The sequence below is a fragment of the Podarcis gaigeae genome (assembly GCF_964106915.1).
Source record: "Podarcis gaigeae genome assembly, chromosome: 17".
NCBI lineage: Eukaryota > Metazoa > Chordata > Lepidosauria > Squamata > Lacertidae > Podarcis > Podarcis gaigeae.
In genome coordinates, this window is record NC_139694.1 from 35777443 (window position 1) to 35800249 (window position 22807).

Sequence of the window (22807 nt, forward strand, 5' to 3'; positions counted from 1 at the left end):
AGAGGTAGAATACAATCTTCCACAAGTGGTGGACATGTAAAAAGGTAAAAGTGTATTGGGAAATGATTTATGATGAATTGGAAAAAAACGTTCAAAACTACTATCCCACAAAAACCAGAGTCCTTTTTGTTGGGGATAATCCAGGCTGAAATTCCCAGGTGTTGGAAAAAGGTTATGTGTGCAACAACTACGGATCGTGTTTTATTAGCCCCCAAATGGAAAGTGAGCGAGGTCCCAACTAAAGAGGACTGGCAACTTAAATTTGACAGAATATGCACAACTTGCAGATTTAACATATAGAATTAAGAGAGCAAGAAGAACATATGTTTCTAGAAGACTGGAATACATTTATTGAATATATGGAAAATAACTGTATACATCTGAAAATGCTGGCAGCATGAAGATAAATTCAACAGAGTAAATAATTTTTGATGGATGTAAAAGTGGAAAACTGATCTGAATAGTTACAGTAAAATATGCAGGGATGTAGAATACATAGAATGAACCATGGAAAGAGAAGAAGGGAAATCACTGGATATTTTAAAGTTTGTAAAATGTTTATTTGAAATTGAAAAATTGAAAAATTGAAAATTTAATTAAAAAAATTATAAAAGAAGAAGAGAGGTGGAACACAAATATTTGAATGAATGAGAATACGTTGAACAAGGTCCCATTATTCCCTTTAGCCATCCACGTCTGAATTGGATTCAGTACATCATAGCTGATACAGTGGCAACATGAGATGCCTGTTAACCAACCTTTCACGATTACTGTTGAAAAAAGGTCCTCTTCCCCAGGAGACCCCACAGAGCTTCCTTGACATCTTTGTTCCTGAGGCTGTAGATGTAAGGGTTGGACATTGGGGTGATGACAGTGTACACCACAGCAAAGACAGCCCCTCGATGCGATGAGTAGCTGGATTTTGGCAGAAAGTAGGCAGCAATGATAGCTCCATAGAAGAGGGTCACCATGGTGAGGTGGGAGCCACAGGTGGAGAAAGCTTTGCGCCTCCCCGAAGATAACTTCATCACAGCTACCACAATGCGGACGTAGGTGAGGAAGATTAATACACAAGGTCCAAGAAGGACGACGGAACCTTCAAAGAAGATGAGGGCTTCATTGACGCTGGTGTCTGAGCAGGACAGCTGCAGGAGGGGCTGATGGTCACAAAAGTAATGGAACAAGTGGTTGTCCCCACGATAACTGAGACGCAGGAGGAGGCTGGCATGGAGCATGGAGTGGAGGGTGGAAACAATCCAGCAGCCAGCTACCAGGTGTCCACAGACCTTCTGGTTCATTACCGTAGTGTAGTGTAGTGGATTGCAAATTGCAACATAGCGATCCAGAGCCATGACGCTCACTATCAGAAGGTCAGTCACGCCAAACACGCAGAAGAAGAAGAACTGAGCCATGCAGCAGTAGAAAGGGATAGTCTTGGAAGAGGAGATGATATGAGCCAACATCTGAGGCACAGTGACTGATAGGAAGCCCACATCCACCACAGAGAGGCTCCGAAGCAGGAAATACATGGGAGTCTGGAGTCGGGCATGCAGAGAGATGAGAATGATCATCATGATGTTGCCCAGAAGTCCTGCTCCATACATCAGCAGAAAGATTAGGAACAAGAGTGGCTGCTCTTTAGGCTGGGCAGAAAAACCCAGAAGGACAAACTCAACGATGTCTGTGCCATTCTCACAGTCCATGGGACCTGCAGAGAGAAACACACCACACAGCTGGCATGAGCCAAAGGGCTTCATAGCATAACTACCTGTGTAGTAATTGCACGGGCTATCCACCCCAACCTGTCCTCCAAATGCTGGAAGGACCTGGCAGGGAGAAGGAGAGGTCGCAAGGTGTTGCAAGTCACAAGCCAAACAGTAAGCTGCCACCACCTCCTTTCCTGGACACCCTCGAATGGGGTCCAAGGAGGAGAACCCCCCTTTGTTATTTACTGGGTTGCCCAGTCCTGTGTCACTGTACCATGACACAGACAGAAATCCAACAGATAGATGTACCAAGGGGTCAGGCACCAGTTTAGCTTCTCTGGGCAAAGACACAAAAGGTAAAAGTCCTTTTCCAAGTTTATTGAAAAGGCCACTCAGAAAGTAAAAGCTTGCACATTTCTTGGAAGGTTACAAACAGAAAATAGAAAACATTATAAAATATAGCTAACTAAAGCATACTCACAAAATCCAATAGTTCAAAGCACAGCGAGTAGTCAAAATCTCTTTGCTGGTCAAATGCCTTCTGGCAACAAATGCCAGGGCAAGATGTTCTGCAGTTTTCATCTGAATTCCCCAAAGCTTTATCCTTGAGAATCCCACGTGGAGAAGGGGTTTAGGGACCAATCATTTCTTTAGGTTAATTACCAATTACCAATGGCTGTATGATGGGACTATATCTGCTGATTATCAGGAGACCAGCACAGCTGAACTTTGTTTATGCTCAAAGGACCTTGAGATCAAAAGACTGCTTCTTTGTTCCCAGACTTTTCTGACATGTATCAGGCTCTTGAGCTGTAAATTGCCTGATAGCCTTTTCACACCCAGTCCACATCCGAGCCCCCAGCTGCCAGGATCTACAAATCAGATAGCATCTCTTTCCTGCTGTGACGGTAACATATGAGAGTGCTGGAGGTGAAATAGTTAAACAGGTTACCCAATCAGAACCCAGGGGGGTGGAGTCAGAGGGACTATTAAACCAGCTCTGGGAGGGATGAAGGGAGAGTTTGTTGGGTGGTTGGTTGGAGTGGGAGTGAATTGGGATAGAGTCTGTGGGTAGGTTGAGTGAGTGTAGCAAAATTAACTGAGTCAGGAACAGTTAGGAGCTAGGAAGACAAGTAAATATCTGAGAGGTGGTTTAGTGAGTGAGAGCAGGTAGCGGAACATATAGGTCTGGATAGGCACCCCATGATTGTAATTGACTGAGACTGTTTAAGAAACCACACGCTTGTTAAATTGCAATAAATAAACAGAAGTTTATGTTCCAATTTAACCCTGACTGGACTCAGTATTTTACCAGGTAGGGCCTGGGTAGTGGCAGCGAGAAATAAAGTGGTGGTGCAGGGATCAATAGACGGTGAAACGTCCGGGGACCTTGTGTGATCGCCACAGACAAGTGGCTGCAGCGGCGGGATTCGATAAGTCTAAGAGCCTGTGAGGGGAAGCAATACACCTGGAGAGGGGAAGGGTAAATCGGTGAAGTGATTACCTGGCCCGAGGGTGTGATTGAGGTAAACCCCAGATTGCTGCGAAGCCGAGATCACCATAAGAGCAAGAGATCTCAGAAGTGTGATGGCCTGGGATTCGGACTCGGATGCTGAACCTGAGGAATCCCAGCCTACACAGGATTCCCCGCCTCCAGAACCAGCTGAGCCGGGGCTGGAGCTTGAGCCTGAAGGGTCCTCACCTGTGCTGGGTCCTCAGTTTCAGGCACCAGCTGAGTCTGCTCGGGCTCCTGAGGGGATGGAGGACCCATTGTCTGCAGGTGCTCCACTCTCAGTCCCATCAGGGGAAGCTAAGGTTGCCTCTGGGTCCGGTAACCCTCCAGCCTCTCCTGAGCTAGAGAGGCGGAGGGAACTAAGTTCCCACAGGAGGAGTGCTCGCCTCCAGGCCAGTGGACCTGGGCCGCCCTATGCCTTGGGGCGGATAAAAGCCAGCCAGCCCCAGTCCCAAGTTGCTGGAGCAACATTGTTGGTAGCCAGTTCCTGCCTGAACCCTGTCCTGCTTTCTTGCTGGAGCTCCTGACCTCACTCGACTCCCTGCCCTGTGCCCAGCTTCAGCTTTGATGGACTTCCTCCATACTGCACCTTCGACCTCGGACTGGACTCGGACCTCGCCTCACGGTTAACCCACGGGACCAGCACAAGAAGACTGTTCTGGCAGAGGCTTAGGCTCAGGGTCAGTGGAAGTACAATGGTGCCTCGCAAGACGAAAAGAATCCGTTCCGCGAGTCTCTTCATCTTGCGGTTTTTTCGTCTTGCGAAGCAAGCCCATTAGCGGCTTAGCGGCTTAGCGCTATTAGCGGCTTAGCGGATCAGCTGCTAAGCGGCTTAGCTGCTAAGCGGCTCAGCGGATCAGCTGTTAAGCGGCTTAGCGGCTTGGGGAAAAGGGGGGGGAGGGGAAAAACCCAGCAGGAACTCGCAAGACATTTTCATCTTGCGAAGCAAGCCCATAGGAAATTCGTTTTGCGAAGCACCTCCAAAACGGAAAACCCTTTCATCAAGCGGGTTTTCCATCTTGCGAGGCATTCATCTTGCGGGGCACCACTGTAAGCTTGAAAGGTTAGAGGCAAAAACCTAAAGCTATACTTTGGGGACCAGGGTCTTGAAAAGCCAAGCCGGGAGGAACAGTGTTGAGAGTAAAATTCTCTTATTTAATTAATTAGTGCAAAATACTAACTCACACATAATGCCCCCCAAGAAGACCAAGCACCCTGTGAGAGAAAACCCATACGAAAGCTCAGGGGAAGAGAATGGGAATCCCCAGGGGGAGGAAACGAGAATAGAAGAGATGACTAAAACCCCACCTGAAGTAGAAGTTCCACAAATCTCAGAGGATTTTGAAAAGTGGAAATTTGTACAAGAATATAACTTGAAATTAGAGCTTGAGAAAAATACAACTGAACAAGACTTGGAAAAAGAAAAACTGAGGGTTGAGCAGGAAAGGGAATAGCAGTGGTTTCAGTTAGAGATGAGATGGTTGGAATTAATGGTATGATTGGAAAATCAAAATAATAGTAATAACACCGATGGGCAGAATCAAATGAAGATAGATTTAAAACGCTTTCCTGAGTTTAGGCATAAGGATAGCCCAGAAGCATTTTTAGTATCCTTTGAGAGAGCCTGTCACGATTTTCAAGTGAGAGAGGAAGATAAAATGATGATCTTGAGAGCTAGAATAAGTGGTCCTCTATCTGAAATATATGCACAAATGACTGAGGAACAATCCCAAAATTATGAGGTGTACAAGCAGTTAATATACACTTGCTTTGGGATTACCTCAGAGCAGTTGAGAAAAAAAATTAGACGTGTGACAAAGGTGAGGGAGGAAACCTATGTGCAGATGGGTGCAAAGATAAAAGCTTGCCTCACAAGATGGTTAGAGCAAGAGAATGCAGACGCAGTACCAAAGATTAGGGAAGTGATAGTGTTGGAGCAATTTTATGGCACAATAAATGGCCAATTGAAGTACAGTGGTGCCTCGCAAGACGAAATTAATCCGTTCCGTGAGTCTCTTCATCTAGCGGTTTTTTCGTCTTGCGAAGCACGGCTATTAGTGGCTTAGCGGCTATTAATGGCTTAGCGGCTTTAAGAAAAAGGAAACAAACTCGCAAGAACTCGCAAGATGTTTCGTCTTGCGAAGCAAACCCATAGGGAAATTCGTCTTGCGGAACGACTCAAAAAATGGAAAACTCTTTCGTCTAGCGAGTTTTTCATCTTGCGAGCCATTCGTCTTGCGGGGCACCACTGTACCTGATAAAGGAAAGGAACCCCAAGACAATAGATGAAGCAGCTGGTTTAGCTGATAAAATAAATGAAATGGCCCACAGATTTGATGGGCCAAAATTTGGTGGGAGATATTGGGAAACAAATAATAATAAATTTCAGCAAACCAAAGGAAAGATTACCTCAGGAACTGATAAGAGAAGTATCCCCTCATCAAAAAGCCAACATGAGAAGGCACACACCCATACAGAGTTTTCTGAGGGAAAAGTCAATAAAACAAGTTATGTAGGACCCAAAGACATTTCATGCTGGAGATGTGGAAAATTAGGTCATAAAAGTTTTGATTGTAAAACAGGAAAAGAAACGTCTATTGGTAGCACCACACAGAAACAGACATATTGTATCCGGCCTGTGGAGCAGGGCCAGACTAGTCAGGTTGTCAAGGGAACCGACATGCCAGCTAGGCCCGAGCCTGCTGAGGTAGTAGATGCCAAAGTCCTGCACTGTTATGCCATTCAACAAGATAATCTCTTATTAAAGAAAGCTGGAGAATATATCTGGATAGACGGAAAAAGGTATCTTGGGTTAAAGGACACGGGTTCACAAGTCACTATAGTCCAGTGTTTCCCAACCTTTTTTGGGCAAAGGCACACTTGCTTCATGAAAAAAATCTCGAGGCACACCACCATTAGAAAATGTTTAAAAAATTAACTCTGTGCCTATATTGACTATATATAAAGTAACTCTCTTTAATAGGCATCAAATAAACACAAAGAAAGTATTTTATAATTACTTACTGTATCTTGCAGGATACAGATTCTTCTTTAACTCTGCAGGTGGCGAGATTCCTGAATGCGGTTATCTCACACACAAAAACCACCAAAAAACAACAACAACAAAAACTAATCGGACAGTTATGATGAGAGTGCACGACGGATCTCGTCTCCAGTTCTCCTTTCTCTGTGAACCGTCCCTCGGAACTTTCTGGGCCCCAAGCTGTTATTTGTCACTGCTCAATGTCCCACTCTTGCATCGTGGTGTTCCTCTTCTGTCGTTCGATGTATTGGTTTTTATGCTTCTGTGCTTTTATGTTTGTACATATTTTATGGGCTAATAGCCGTAAATAAATATAAGATAAGTTACTTAATTATGAAATAGTAAGTAAACAGAAATATGAAAAATTATAAAATACTTTATTCAGTGCGCAACCTGGGGCTGTTTGGCTGAACACAAAGCTGATATTCTGGCTGGAATCGAAGAAAGACACACACGTAGCTCTTCGTCAACAGCTCTCAGTCTCTCTCTGTTTTTAGTTTTTATAGCAATCATGCTTGAAAAGCTCAACTCACAGAGATATGTAGTGGAAAATGGGAGCAACGTCAAAATAGCTTTGTTTGCCAGAAGGGGGAACTCCTTGGCAGTTTCCAACCAAAAACTGTCCAAAGGTAGATCAGCAAATCTTAGCTTGAAACCACGATTTTGTCTCAGTTCAGTTAGTTCCTCCTGCTCCTGTAAAGTCATGTCCTTTCCACCAACTGATGCTGAGCTATAAGGGTCCCTAACCCAGTCAAGGCATTCAGTGGAGACTGAAGAGAAATAAAATGACAACTTCCCCTCGAGAGTTTTTAAATGTTTAGCTATTATCTCACACAGTGCAGCAGTGTGAACACCTTGCCATTGCTTGGTGAGTGTGAACATTTCAAGATTGCCACTTTCCACGTGTTGATGCCAGAGTTGCACCTTTGCACGGAATCCATTTATTTTATCTGTACTTGTAAGCAGGTTTTCATTTCGGCCTTGCATTCGTGTGTTCAGTTCATTCAGATGATGAAATATATCTGCCAGGTATGCCAGCCTTGCACACCACTCATCACTTGCAAGCAGTTTTGCATAATCTGACCTCTCATTTGTCAGAAACACTTTAAGTTCCTCCCGCAGCTCATACACACGAACCAAGACCTTGCCACGCGACAACCACCGGACCTCCGTATGAAACAGCAAGGTTTTATGCTTCGCTCCCATCTCCTCACACAAAGCTGCAAATATGCGACTTTTCACGGGTCGTGACTTTACAAAGTTTACCATGCGCACAACATCATCCAACACATGAACTAGGTCTGCTGGTAAAGTCTTGGCTACGAGGGCCTCACGGTGCAAAAAACAATGCGTAACAATCACATCTGGATTTCTTTCTTTCACTCTGCTTACAAAGCCTTTGGTGTGCCCGACCATGGCTGCAGCTCCATCGGTGCAGACACTTGTGCAGTTTTCCCACTTAAGTCCTCCTTGTTCAAGGTATTCTGATGTGACCCGAAAAATTTCTTCTCCTGTTGCTTTTTCTGGCAATGCCTTGCAGAAAAAGAAGTTTTCTCTAATTGCATCACCATCAACAAAACGCACATTGGCCAAGAGTTGAGCATGTCCACTGATATCAGTAGACTCGTCAAGTTGTAATGCAAATTTCTCACTGCTATGGATCTTTTCCAAAACCACACTTTCAATGTCTGCAGACATGTCATTAATACGTCTGGAAATTGTGTTGTTTGAGAGAGGGACTTTGGCTATTTCCTTAGCTGCTTCAGGTCCGAGCATCTCCTCTACAATAGCTTTGCAGGCAGGAAGTATTAATGTCTCTGCCACAGTGTGCGACTTTTTTGACTTGGCTATAAGTTCAGCAACGTGATAGCTAGCTTTAAGACCTCTTTCATTTACCTTTGAGGTTTGTCTCATGAAAGTTGCCTGTTTCTCCGTGTTTTCACGCAGGCGAACAAAATAGTCTTCATTCTTGTTTTGAAGCAAAGGGTGCTTCGTTTGGAGATGGCGTTTAAGTTTGCTTGGGACCATAGCACTGTTAGCTAGCTTTTCACCACACACCACGCACAGTGGAATTGGTTGGCTTGCATCTCCGGTGAAAGTAAATCCAAATGAAATATAGCTTTCGCTATATAGCCTTGTGCCAGAGGATTTGCTTGAGCTAACCATCTTTGCTTTCTTTTCATGCCCACTCATACTTGGGCTCTCATCTGGCTCCAAATTTTGTTCAGAGTCCAGTTCTTTTCTTTTCAAAAACTTTTCCATCACTGCAGTATCCGGCCTCTCTGCAGTGCCGACTCCCGCTGAGTCCTGGTCTCTGTGCTCGGGAAGGAAGTCGGAAGATGATGTCCTACTGTGATAGGTCCAGGCTGGAGTCCGGACCTCAGTGCAGCGGCTCCTTTCTGCAAAGGAAAAAAAATGGGTTTAGATGGGGGGGAGAGGCGGGGTAGTCGTTATACAGAACAGTTTTTACTGCCTGTATTACGGGCACGAATTATACATGGGAATGGCGGGAAGAGTGACGGCAGCACACGCAAAAGCGGAAGCCACGAGGCCCCCGAGGGCCTAGTGTGCCGCGGAACAGCGGTTGAAAAACACTGGATTAGAGAGGGCAAGAGCAAGGCAATTTCCATTGAGCTTCATGGCTAAGCAAGGAATTGAACTTCCAACATGGATGTCTTCCCCAGTTTACAGAAAACCTAAAAAGGTTGAAAAACACTAACAGCGGTTGAAAAACACTGTAATAAGGCCACTGTCTGTATACGATGTTAAGTTTGTGAGAAACAGTTTTTGCTATCAAGCCTGCTTGGACATACCTAAACCATCTTTCCCAAATAAATTTTATTTATACCCCGCCCTCCCCAGCCAAGACCGGGCTCAGGGCGGCTAACAACAAATAATAAAAAACAAGTCGATTGAAATATAACAAATAATAAAAAATAAGTCGATTGAAATAAAAACAATAATAAAAAACAAGTTGATTGAAATATAACTTAAAAACAAGATTAAAATACAACATTTAAACATCAAAATGCGGTTGAGTTGAAGAATTCTGCAAGCAGAATAAATTCCACAGCCCCGATGCATTGGCACCTCGTGCCGTTTGAGTGGCAGAATTTATTCAGCACGCAGAAAATGGCCTTTTGGGGGGGTGAATGTGGATGAAGCAGGAAGAGAACTTAAGAAAAAAAAGCTTGCTGATTTCTCTGCACTGTTGTTCCTCGATCCCAGAGGGCACCCACCCGGGGATCAGAAATCCGTAATGGGAATGGCACATGCCTTACACACGCGCATATATATGGGCCATGCAAAGCTTGAGTGTATCTGAAGTGTGCATGCACACGAAAGCTCATACCAAGAACTGACTTAGTTGGTCTTTAAGGTGCTACTGGAAGGATTTTTTTTTGTTTTTTTAAAAAAGGCATGCATGAAATCTAGCCCCAAACACACACATGCACACTTTCCCACATGCTTCTAAAATGCACATTAAATAAAACGAGAGAGAGAAGTGCACGCATTTACCTGCCAGCCTCGGAGCTGTGGAATGCAGCGAAATGAAGCAATCTGTGTCCTTCCAGGCGCCAGCTCAGACCTGCCGTGCTGTTTCGGTAGAGGCAGGACGGCCCCACTTCCTGCTGCCGCCCGACTCGCCCGCTCCGTCCAACGGCACAGCAAAAAGCAGGGAGGTAGGCTGCTAGGCGCGAAAATGTAGCGAGCGGTGATGGGAAGCGCGAAAACTTCGCGCATGCGCAGGCCCAGCAGCGAGCGGCAATGGGATGCAGCCGCTACACACAAAGGCTCGGAAGCACACAAAGGCTCAGTAGCGAGCGGCGAAGGGAGCTCGCTCGCCGCCCCGCGTGTGCTCGCCGCCGCCGCCCCGCCTCTCGCCGCCCGACTCGCCCGATCCGTCCCACGGCACAGCAGGGACCGTCTCGCGGCACACAAGTGTGCCGCGGAACAGGGGTTGGGAAACGCTGCTATAGTCCACCCAGAGATAATCAGGGATGGACTTCCGGGTTGGCGCCATCGCCGAATGGCGGACTCCCTCCGAGCTCCGGAGGGAGCCTGCTCGGCAGGGGCTGGGTCCTACCGAGCCGGCGACGCGGGGACCCTCAAAAACCATGGGCGCTGAAACCCATGGGCATGGTGACTCGGCGGGCACCGTTTGCGCCCCCGACCCGCGAAGGAGCCTTTTTAAAGGCTACGGAGCGGGTGACAGGGGGGTGGTGGTGCTATGAGTCCTCCGCTTTCCCTGCCGAGAGAAGCCGCATGCCATTCAACGAAGAGCGCTGGCTTCTTCCATTGAAAATTTGGACTTAAAAGAATAACCCGTGAGTAATTGGAACTTGGATTAAAAAGGGGGAAAAAATTCTTTTTAAAATTCGGAGCGAGCGGGGGAGGTACAAAAAGGAAGTCAACTTCCCCCCTGTTGTAGAGGAGTTAAAGCAAAGGATTTGACAACTAAGATCGAGTGCAACCTTATTTTGATAAAGTTATTAATTTCGCGATGGAAAATTACAAGACTGGGCTGGAGGAGAAAAGTGGAATGTGAATTAAAATGCAACCCCCCCCCCAGAAACCCCAGGAGCGATCCGTGAGAGTGCCGGGAGAGGAGAAGTAGAGGTTTTGACAGCTGTCAAAGGAGCTGTCAAAGCGGAAGAACAAAAAGACAACTTTGTTACGAGGACTTTGCTGGTTACATTTGTTACAAATTGGATATAAATTGTTTAAAACAAGGAACAATAAGTTACTTTGACTGTTGGGTGTGATTGGGAAGGAAACCGAGTTATTATAATCCCTCTAGAGGAGCTGTGGGACACTACAAGTATTGTTGGCATGGAATTTGAATAGGACTTTTTATCTCCTGGGAAACTGCAGAAATGGAACACTATTTTGTCTACAGAGGTCTACACACTAAAGGAGACAATAGATTTATCTATTGAAGAATGGAAGGGACTTGACGTAATGTTTCGTTCCTGAATAACAAAGCCTCTGCAGAGGAATTAGAAGCTTTTGGAATTAGAACATTTGTGCAGGAGAGCAGGGGGGAAAAAAAAAAGGAGGAGAGAGATCAACAAGAATAACAAGAACTGAACAAAGTTGGAAGTGGGAACATTTGGGACATCCAGATCTGAAAGGTCTAAAGAAATAAAATTGGAGTTTTTACTCTTAAAATACAAAGATCTGGATGGAAAGAATGGACCTTTTTGAGACAGACTCCTTCCAAGATTGGACATTCGAAACTAAAGATGACTAAAAGACGGCAAAGACTATTAAAAAGACAGCAAAGCGGACTGGTGAAAGGCTATGGCTTAGATGTGGGAGCTCCAGGAGGACAGTAGATATTGATGGACATTGGGAACGCAACCGGGAAAGGGGGGAGGGAAATTTGGAATCCAAAGGGTGTTAAATTACATTTTATTCTTTTATTCTTTTTTTATTCTAATCTGTATTGCATATTAAAGAGGGGAACTCGTGGAAGGGAACAGGTCGATTTTAGGGGATGGGAAAATATTTTTAAATTGGGACAATGATAATAATTTTAAAATTTGGGGTAAGAATTTGCTGAATTTATTTGAAAGAATTGGAATACAAGAGGGGGAGGGGAGGGGAAGTCCTGGAAAGATGCCAATGAAAATAAGGTTTTAAATTTGGATGTTTTTCTTTTTCTGTTATATTTGAAAATCTTTAATAAATATTATTATAAAAAATAAAAAAAAGATAATCAGGGATGAAGCCATAATTCCAGGAAAATTAATAAAAATAAAAGGCATTTCTAAACAAGCAGAGATCCTAAAGGTGGCGGAAATAGATGTCAGGTTCAAAAACTGGGCAGGGAAGTGGCAGGTAGCCCTTTCGGAAGAAATTCCCGCCCCTGTGCTCATTGGTTGGGACATTTTAGAACGTGTGCAGAGTACTTTCATAGTTACCAGAGCAAAAGGGAACCCACAGTCACCTAAGCCTGAAGGGGTGGATACAGTAGCAGAGTCAGACAATGCTGAAGGACAGCAAGGGAATGATCAGTATGAGGAAAGAAAAGACACCTTTTTATTTCCTTTGACTAAAAGTCAAACCCCAAGTTTTGCCAAAAAGCAAAAAGAAGATACTGAGTTACAAATGTACTTTGAGGCAGCCGAGTCAGAGAGGCCGTTAAGTCCTGAGTGCCCAGAACGTTTTTGTTCGAGCAAGGACCTTTTATATCGAGACGTCCTTGCCCCACCATCCGGGAGGTGTGTGTGAAGAAGTGAGAAGACAGTAATCCCACATGAATACCAGGGCCAAATCCTGCAGCACGCTCACAATAGTGTATTTGGAGCGCATACGGGTATTACACGTACAAAACGGAGAGTAGCTCAGAATTTTTATTGGCCAGGCATGGGGAAACAAATAAAACAATACTGTCAAGCTTGTGACATATGTCAGAAAAGAGACACCGGTCAAGACAAAACAAAAGCCAAATTGTGCCCCTTGCCTATCATATCAACCCCTTCTCAACGGTTAGGGCTGGACCTGATAGGGCCATTGCCTAGAGCCAGAAGATGGGGAAACAGATACATCCTCACCATAGTGGATTACGCAACCAAATATCCAGAAGCCATTCCGTTGCGAAACATTGAAACAGAAATGGTGGCAACCGCTTTAATTAACTATATGAGTAGATTGGGCTTTGCCAGTGAAATAGTCACTGACTTGGGTTCTTCTTTCACATCAAGACTAACGAAAAGAGTATGGGAAGTGTGTGGTATTAAGCATTTAACATCAACACCTTACCACCCTGAAACTAATGGATTAGTTGAAAGATTTAATGGAACCCTAATGAGAATGATTAAAGCCTATACCGCAGAAAATCCCAATGATTGGGATGATAAGATACAACCACTACTGTATGCATCTAGGGATGTACCCCAAGAAAGTACCGGGTTTAGCTCATTTAAGTTATTGTGCGGGAGGCCCCATTAGCTAAAGTTAAAGCTAAAGTCAGGTTAAGAACAGTTTCAGGTTAAGAACGGACCTCCAGAATGAATTAAGTTCTTAACCCGAGGTACCACTGTATTTAGTTTAGGCTGGGATAGTCAACATGGTGCCTTCAAAACTCCCATTAGACCCAGCCAGCACAGCCAATGCTCAGGGATGATGGGAGCTGGATTCCAACAACATCCTGAGGGCACCATCTTAGCTATTCCTAGTTCAGGGGAATTTAGATTATTGTTGTCTGCCACCTACTAGAAAACTGCTTTATATTAAGTTGGACTGTTGGCCCACAATGCTCACTAATTATATTCACTGCCTGACAGCAGCTCTCTAGGATTTCAGAGTGGACTCTTTCCTCGTTATATCTGGAGTTGTCACGAATGGAGTCTGAAACAGTTTGCATGCAAAATATATGCTTTATCGCTGCATGACAACTGTTCCTTCACTATTGTCCCAGGCTAGAAGAGAGGCGGAATAAATTCTTCCACATGTGGTGGACATGTAAAAAGGTAAAAGTGTATTCGGAAATGATTTATGATTAATTGGAAAAAAACATTCAAAACTATTTTATCCCCAAAAATCAGAGTCCTTTTTGTTGGGGATAATCCATACTGAAATTCTCAGGTGTCGAAAAAAGGTTATTTATGTGTGCAACAACTACGGCCCGTGTTTTATTAGCTCCTAAATGGAATGTGAGTGAGGTCCCATCTAAAGAGGATTGGCAACTTAAATTTGACAGAATATGCACAACTTGCAGATTTAACATACAGACTAAGAGAGCAAGAAGAGCATATGTTTCAAGAAGACTGGAAAACATTTATTGAATATATGGAAAATAACTGTACACATCTGAAAACGCTGGCAGCATGAAGATAAACTCAACAGAGTAAATAATTTTTGATGGGTGTAAAAGTGGAAAACTGATCTGAATGGTTAAAGTAAAATATGCCAGGATGTAGGCTACGTAGAATGAACCATGGAAAGAGAAGAAGGGAAATCACTGGAAATTATTATTATTATTATTATTATTATTATTATTATTATTATTATTATTATTATTATTTATTATTATTTTAAGGTTTGTAAAATGTTTATTTGAAATTGAAAAATTGAAAATTTAATAAAAATTATTATAAAAGAAGAAGAGAGGTGAAATACAAATATCTGAATGAACAAACGAACGAACGTACGCAGAACAAGGTTCCATTATTCCCTTTAGACATCCACATCTGAATAGGATTCAGTACATCATAGCCTGTTAACCAACCTTTCACTATTACTGTTGAAAAAAGGTCCTCTTCCCCAGGAGATCCCACAGAGCTTCCTTGACATCTTTGTTCCTGAGGCTGTAGATGTAAGGGTTGGACATTGGGGTGATGACAGTGTACACCACAGCAAAGACAGCCCCTCGCTGGGATGAGTAGCTGGATGTTGGCAGAAAGTAGACAGCAATGATAGCTCCATAGAAGAGGGTCACCATGGTGAGGTGGGAGCCACAGGTGGAGAAAGCTCTGCGCCTCCCCGAAGATGATAACTTCATCACAGCTACCACAATGCGGACGTAGGTGAGGATGATTAACACAAAAGGTCCAAGAACGACGATGACACCTTCAAAGAAGATGACGGCTTCATTGATGCTGGTGTCTGAGCAGGACAGCTGCAGGAGGGGCTGATGGTCACAAAAGTAATGGAACAAGTGGTTGTCCCCACGATAACTGAGACGCAGGAGGAGGCTGGCATGGAGCATGGAGTGGAGGGTGGAAACAATCCAGCAGCCAGCAACCAGGTGTCCACAGACCTTTTGGTTCATTACCGTAGTGTAGTGTAGTGGATTGCAAATTGCAACATAGCGATCCAGAGCCATGACGCTCACTATCAGAAGGTCAGTCACGCCAAACACGTAGAAGAAGAAGAACTGAGCCATGCAGCAGTAGAAAGGGATAGTCTTGGAAGAGGAGATGATGTGAGCCAACATCTGAGGCACAGTGACTGATAGGAAGCCCACATCCACCACAGAGAGGCTCCGAAGCAAGAAATACATGGGAGTCTGGAGTCGGGCATCCAGAGAGATGAGAATGATCATCATGATGTTGCCCAGAAGTCCTGCTCCATACATCAGCAGAAAGATTAGGAACAAGAGTGGCTGCTCTTTAGGCTGGGTGGAAAAACCCAGAAGGACAAACTCGACGATGTCTGTGCCATTCTCACAGTCCATGGGACCTGCAGAGAGAAACACACCACACAGCTGGCATGAGCCAAAGGGCTTCATAGCATAGCTTCCTGCCTAAAGGAAGACCCATTTAACACAACACTGAAAGGGATGGTTCAGTGGTTAAGATTGCAAATTTTGGAACGCAGATTCTGAAGTTGAACTCTCAGTATGTGAATTATGGCCTTTCTACACTTGTTGAGCAGTCTTTTTCTTTTGTGGTTTTATCAGGTGGAAAATGCATTAGCAAACTGTCAGCTACCAAATACTATCAAATCCTTTCATATCAACAATACCATTTCATATCAACAATAAAGTGCTGTCAACATTTCTAAATATGATACCATATAAGGAATCAAGTATTTTTGCTTAATAAATATTCTGGCATAGCTACCGTTAAATACTAGGTGGTCATTCCCCTCCCTCATTCAGTTGTTTGGATATTGGTAAAGGTCATCTCCTCCTAAACCAGAGATGGGGGACTTGTTGTCTTCCAACTGTTGTTGGACCTCAACTCTCACTGCCCCAGGTAGCACAGCCAACAGTCAGGGATGATGGAAGTTGAAGTTCAACATCTGAAGGACGCAGGTTATCCACTCCTGCTTGAACTATCCTTTCCTGCTTACAATGATTCTCCAGTTTTAGAAACCAGAGGCCTTTCTCCTGGGCATGGTTGGCCAATCGGTGTCAAAGAAGGATAGAACTTTTTTATGTATGCTACAACAGCAGCAAGAATACTTATTGCAAAGTATTGGAAGACACAAGATCTACCCACCCGGGAAGAATGGCAGATGAAGGTGATGGACTACATGGAACTGGCGGAAGTGACTGGCAGAATCTGAGACCAGGGAGAAGAGTCGGTGGAAGAAGATCGGAAGAAATTTAAAGTTTATTTACAGAAACATTGTAAAATTAAGGAATGTTAGAAGGATGTTGGAATGAAGTTACGTGGTTTTAGCAGAAATGTTATAAAAGATTAAGTAAAAAAAGATTGTTAATTGGTGAGAATGTAAAGTTACATTATATTAAGATAAATTATTAGGATAAAAACAAAGATGGAAAGGATTTGCTGCAATAGCTAATTGAACTAGAATACAAAAAAGGGAGGTGTGAGGAGGTCAAGGAAACAAGCAAATGAAAGATAAGTTATGGAAGGATTGATTTGTTTTTTTTTCTTAATTGTTTTTACTTCTTTGTGTTTTTGCTCTTTTTTTCTTTTCTTTAATTTTGTAACCTTTCAAAACCTTAAAAAATATTATTTTAAAAAATAATAATACAATGATTCTCCAGTTTTGTTGCATTATATCTGGCTAATGACCACCAGTCACACTCATTGTTTCAACACACCTATTCGTTTGTGGCTCCACCTTCACAGTTTTCATAGGATGGAACAAGAAACAACACACGACAAGCATGTGATGACCTGGTGCATTTCCCAATTGTTAAAATTATTTTATAATTATTAAAAAATGAAAAAATGGTGCAGGGCTGCCTTTAATGTGCTTTCAACACATAAAGATGCATTATATTGAGTAAAGCCATTGGTTTACCTTGCCCAGTCATCTCTCACTGGCAGCAGTGTCCCAAGATCTCGGGCCGAGATTGCCCCCAATGAGTCAATTTAAGAGTATTAGTTGTGATTGTGAATCTGTGGAACAAAGTAATATATTCACATGGCATGCATTAACTTTTGCAACCTGATGATGTCATGGAAAACCAAGGCAATAACTGATCAAAGAAGAATCTGACAGATTCAGGGACCACAGGGCACATGTGAATGAAGTATAGAGAGCCAGTGACTGAGTGGGGGGAAGTGGATAGCAGATAATCATTTAGCCCTGTGCATCTTACTAGACGTCAAGTGCAGTAGCAGATATATAGACAGAAGATGGGAGGCAGAGAGAGAGGGATACAGACTGGACATATTTTTTGGTGGTGGTGAGCCATGTTCTAAAATATGGGTTTGCTGTTATCACATCTAGTAAGATCACATCATCGTCTGATCACAGTTTCATGGATATTGAACTGGATGTAGGGATGTGTGAACATGTCCATTTTGGTTCCTTTGGTTCCTGTAATCTTAAATTCAATTCTGCACATTCCTACATCAGTGTGTTTTTTATTTTATGTCTGTGTGATAATTCATCAGGATTTTAGTGCAATTTCCCCCCAGTTTGCATATTTTATATGAATGCTTTTACAACGCAAATTGTAATGCAATTTTGTATGTTCTTTTTGGTAATATATGCATTTTTTAATGAGCACTTTGCCTAGTAAATTCATTTTTGGACACATTACTTGACTGAAGAGCCACAATGCAAAGTTCAGAGAAGCATGATATTTGAAGAATGGCTATGTTTCAGTTTTCAGGTGGATTCTGAAAGTGTGGATTAAGTAGCCCACCCTCTTCCCGTAATAACTCTCGCTCTCACTCCCTAATGGACCCACTCTTTCTGCCTGCACAAGCTCCCATTCAAATTCTTGCTCCTCTCCTTCCACCAGACCCACCCTCTGCCCATGCAATTCTGAGGAGGAGCTTGAATATGTGAAGAAAAAGTAGTTCTGTTTGAAGTCCAAACAGGACAGGGGACACTTTTCTCAAAAACGAAAAGAAAAAGACACACTTTTTAAGGGATGGGTGGCAACCCTAGCTAACACTTGCTTTAAAGTATCACGCAGTATCTCTGCACACAAATCAGAATGAATGATAATTAAATGCCCATTATTATCATCTAATCTCCCTACAAATTAATAAACAGGTTTTCTGGAAGCAGTCTATTAGTCTGCTCCAGTGCAAACAATGAAGGGGGCTTTCTGGTGACTGTTTATTGTAGGATCAGTGTTCCTCATGCATGCAAAGGTGTGTGGTTTTTTTGCAGAGGACACACCACATTGTTGTAATGTTTCAAGGACCCATTTGCAAGTTAAGCCCTCGTCTGAAAGCACCCAAAGAGGTGGAAGACTGCGGTAAACACTTGCCCCACCTCCCCACGCAAAATGGGGCAGTATAATTCACAATAACAAGCTTAGGATGTGAAGGTGAGCAATCAAGCTACAGCACATATTAGAGGTCTTCTACTGTCCCACAATAGAGGTCTTACTATACTGTCCGTATAGTAAAAGCTATGGTTTTCCCAGTAGTGATGTATGGAAGTGAGAGCTGGACCATAAAGAAAGCAGATCGCCGAAGAATTGATGCTTTTGAATTATGGTGCTGGAGGAGACTCTTGAGAGTCCCATGGACTGCAAGAAGAACAAACCGATCCATTCTGAAGGAAATCAGCCCTGAGTGCTCACTGGAAGGACAGATCATGAAGCTCAGGCTCCAATACTTGGGCCACCTCATGAGAAGAGAAGACTCCCTGGAAAAGACCCTGATGTTGGGAAAGATGGAGGGCACAAGGAGAAGGGGACGACAGAGGACGAGATGGTTGGATAGTGTCTTCGAAGCTACAAACATGAGTCTGACCAAACTGCGGGAGGCAGTGGAAGACAGAAGTGCCTGGCGTTCTCTGGTCCATGGGGTCACGAAGAGTCGGACACGACTAAACGACTAAACAACAACAACAACACTGTCCCTCAATCACTTTACCTATTTTGTGCTTCCATATATCAAATGTCTACATTTTACATCCTTGTGCACAACATATCCACAGGCTTTCCATTCACAGATCTCTGTTGCTCATGCCTATAGGAACACACACACACAAGCATTTTCTCGCCAAACTTTTGTGCTGGGCTGATCTTGCATCAGAAGGGCTTCCTGGCCTTGCCTTGGTCTGGGCCAGACAAATTCCGTCCCACCACAGACTCTCATTCTGTCTCATCTAGCTGATGAAGGTATAAATAAAGGGTGCCTAGCACACTGTTACAGACATTGTGTTAAAAGTTAATGGGGCATCAGAGACTGTAGCATGCCTTAAGATAGTAGCTAAACCCATCCTTACCTGCCTCTGTTTGGATGCTCTTAACTCCTCACCAACTTGATCTTCAGGCTTGAACAAAAGCACTGGGTAAAATGGAACAAAACCCAACAGAACTGCTTTGCTTAAGTATCTCTAAGTTCTGATAAGAAACAGGAAGGGTCTCGTTAAAGGATTTGCATTGGGAGCCTGTTGAGATCTCTCACAAGCCACTTGAGAATAGCTGCTCTTCAACTCTAAAAAGAAAACTTAGCAATCATGTTCTATATATCAAGTATAAAAATTCCACCCTTTCCCCAGCTTATGTTTCCCCCCATAAACTGGATTGTATCATATCTGTTTACATGAAATCAGGCCACCAAAGATTGCAACAGACTACAACCGACCTTGCTTTTTAACCTCTATGGATTCAGCTAGACTGGTAACGAAAAAGCAATTTATATGTGTTGTATGTGCGATATGAAAGGAAATTGATGACAACTGAATTGTGCTTTATCGGCCTTCTTCCGCTTCTCCACTCTGACTGTGCCCCACCGGTGGGGGGTTTCCATCCAGCGGTTGCTGAGTTGTGTGCCAGCAGTCATGTCCACTTGGCATTCTCTCCTCACACCGGGGTCTCTGAAATCCAAGTTGCCCCTTGCAATGGGTTGGGCCCCTAGCTGACAGCAGTCATTAAAAAAGGGCCACTTCTTTTTTGCAGGCTGTGTATGTGTGAGTGAAAATGAGCCAGGCCTAAGAATTACAATTTGAAAAGAAACCAGGTGAAATTAGATATTTCTGATTTCTTCCTCTCCACCTTGCACTTTCAGGTTTGCTATAGTTGGGAAGGGACGCGGGTGGCGCTGTGGGACGCGGGTGGCGCTGTGGGACGCGGGTGGTGCTGTGGGACGCGGGTGGCGCTGTGGGACGAGGGTGGTGCTGTGGGACGCGGGTGGTGCTGTGGGACGCGGGTGGTGCTGTGGGTAAATCTTTCAGCCAGACATCCTGGAGAGTGAAGTCAAATGGGCCTTAGAAAGCACTGCAAATAACAAGGCCAGTGGAAGTGATGGTATTCCAGCTGAACTATTTAAAATTTTAAACGATGATGCTGTTAAGGTGCTACACTCAATATGCCAGCAAGTTTGGAAAACTCAGCAGTGGGCAGAGGATTGGAGAATATCAGTCTACATCCCAATCCCAAAGAAGCGCAGTGCCAAAGAATGCTCCAACTACTGCACAATTGCACTCATTTCACACGCTAGCAAGGTTATGCTTAAAATTCTACAAGGAAGGCTCAAGCAGTATGTGGACCGAGAACTCCCAGAAGTGCAAGCTGGATTTAGAAGAGGCAGGGGAACCAGAGACCAAATTGCAAACATGCGCTGGATTATGGAGAAAGCTAGAGAGTTCCAGAAAGACATCTACCGTACTTCTGCTTCATTGACTATGCAAAAGCCTTTGACTGTGTCGACCACGGCAAACTATGGCAAGTTCTTCAAGAAATGGGAGTGCCTGATCACTTCATCTGTCTCCTGAGAAATCTCTATGTGGGACAAGAAGCTACAGTTAGAACTGGATATGGAACAACTGATTGGTTCAAAATTGGGAAAGGAGTACGACAAGGTTGTATATTGTCTCCCTGCTTATTTAATTTATATGCAGAATTCATCATGCGAAAGGCTGGACTGGAATTAAGTCGGAATTAAGCCGAAATTAAGATTGCCGGAAGAAATATCAACAACCTCAGATATGCAGATGACACAACCTTGATGGCAGAAAGTGAGGAGGAATTAAAGAACCTTTTATTGAGGGTGAAAGAGGAGAGCGCAAAATATGGTCTGAAACTCAACATCAAAAAAACGAAGATCATGGCCACTGGTCCCATCACCTCCTGGCAAATAGAAGGGGAAGAAATGGAGGCAGTGAGAGATTTTACTTTCTTGGGCTCCATGATCACTGCAGATGGTGACAGCAGCCACGAAATTAAAAGACGCCTGCTTCTTGGGAGAAAAGCAATGACAAACCTAGACAGCATCTTAAAAAGTAGAGATATCACCTTGCCAACAAAGATCTGTATAGTAAAAGCTATGGTTTTCCCAGTAGTGATGTATGGAAGTGAAAGCTGGACCATAAAGAAGGCTGATTGCTGAAGAATTGATGCTTTTGAATTATGGTGCTGGAGGAGACTCTTGAGAGTCCCATAGACTGCAAGAAGATCAAACCACTCCATTCTTCAGGAAATCAGCCCTGAGTGCTCACTGGAAGGACAGATCCTGAAGCTGAGGCTCCAATACTTTGGCCACCTCATGAGAAGAGAAGACTCCCTGGAAAAGACCCTGATGCTGGGAAGGAGAAGGGGACGATAGAGGATGAGATGGTTGGATAGTGTTCTCGAAGCTACCAGCATGAATTTGACCAAACTGCGGGAGGCAGTGGAAGACAGGAGTGCCTGGCATGCTCTGGTCCAGGGGGTCACGAAGAGACGGACACGACTAAACGACTAAACAACAACAACAGCAACATGTGCGAAATTACATTGTGCCACCAGATGGTGATGTGGAGTCCCGTTTTTCTCTACCTGTTTTCCCTGTTTAAATTTACAACACTTTATACTGAAACACTTCTGCCTATGTCAGGCAGGGCAGGGCTAAGACATTTTGGCACCTGAGATGAACCATGAAATGCCCCCACTGCAGGGAGGGGCATGAAGATCTACATCAGGAACAAGGTGGGGGGATATATATGGGGGACAAGGGAGAAGTGAAGAGCTACATTTGGAATAAGGGTGGGAATCAAATCAACCTTACCCAGTGGATGATCTGGGAATCAAAGGCCACTGCAGTGGTAGTGGAACCTTCTCTGAATCACACCAGAGGGGTGCAGATCCCAAGAGACTCCAGAGGGCAGCTCCCACCATTTTCTCCCTGGGGGTGGGAAGAGGCCAGCAGCACCTCCTATTAAAACATTAAAAGTGTGTTATATTAGGGAATGGGAACGTTGCTTTGCAAATGTGTTTATTAGGCAAATTTTCCATATTAAAATGTATATATGGGATACCATTGCACTAAAATGCTTCAGACATTCATTTTTCAATAAAATGCAACCAGGTGCAGAAATATCACGTGACGTCATTATGATGTCAGGACGAAACATTTGCCTTTGCATACTAAAGGTAAAGGTACCCCTGCTCGTACGGGCCAGTCTTGACAGACTCTGGGGTTGTGCGCCCATCTCACTCAAGAGGCCAGGGGCCAGCGCTGTCCGGAGACACTTCCGGGTCACGTGGCCAGCGTGACATCGCTGCTCTGGCGAGCCAGAGCCGCACACGGAAACGCCGTTTACCTTCCCGCTGGTAAGCGGTCCCTATTTATCTACTTGCACCCGGAGGTGCTTTCGAACTGCTAGGTTGGCAGGTGCTGGGACCGAGCAGCGGGAGCGCACCCCGCCGCAGGGATTCGAACCGCC

At 44.1% G+C, this 22807-nt stretch overlaps 2 protein-coding genes across 6 annotated transcripts; both read right to left on the reverse strand.

The window, feature by feature from the left end:
- Window positions 1–539: 539 nt before the first annotated feature.
- LOC310834998 (olfactory receptor 1B1-like) lies at window positions 540–13195 on the reverse strand. Of its 4 annotated transcripts, none has more exons than XM_083719638.1 (4): window positions 12533–13195; window positions 2188–2923; window positions 1953–2043; window positions 540–1708 (listed from the first exon to the last, which is right to left on the reverse strand). In XM_083719638.1, exon 4 carries the CDS (start codon window positions 1701–1703, stop codon window positions 768–770), a length of 936 nt encoding a protein of 311 aa, XP_083575764.1. In that variant the 5' UTR covers window positions 1704–1708; window positions 1953–2043; window positions 2188–2923; window positions 12533–13195; the 3' UTR covers window positions 540–767. The 4 variants fall into 4 exon arrangements, with proteins under 4 accessions (XP_083575764.1, XP_083575766.1, XP_083575767.1 ...); XM_083719640.1 differs by lacking the exon at window positions 12533–13195 and adding an exon at window positions 5629–5976 and having other exon boundaries at window positions 2188–2630; XM_083719641.1 differs by lacking the exon at window positions 12533–13195 and adding an exon at window positions 4528–4960 and having other exon boundaries at window positions 2188–2630.
- A 1216-nt stretch (window positions 13196–14411) lies between these two features.
- Window positions 14412–19823, reverse strand: LOC310834996 (olfactory receptor 1B1-like). Of its 2 annotated transcripts, XM_083719636.1 has the most exons (3): window positions 19388–19823; window positions 16991–17088; window positions 14412–15451 (listed from the first exon to the last, which is right to left on the reverse strand). In XM_083719636.1, the coding sequence occupies exons 2-3, from the start codon at window positions 17001–17003 to the stop codon at window positions 14508–14510; spliced, it is 957 nt and encodes a 318-aa protein (XP_083575762.1). In that variant the 5' UTR covers window positions 17004–17088; window positions 19388–19823; the 3' UTR covers window positions 14412–14507. The 2 variants fall into 2 exon arrangements, with proteins under 2 accessions (XP_083575762.1, XP_083575761.1); XM_083719635.1 differs by lacking the exon at window positions 19388–19823 and having other exon boundaries at window positions 16991–17604.
- Between the last annotated feature and the right edge of the window lie 2984 nt (window positions 19824–22807).

What these genes read in the sequence shown, in the direction of transcription:
- LOC310834998 (XM_083719638.1), bottom strand. Translation starts at nt 1,703, where the DNA reads ATGGACTGTGAGAATGGCACAGACATCGTTGAGTTTGTCCTTCTGGGT.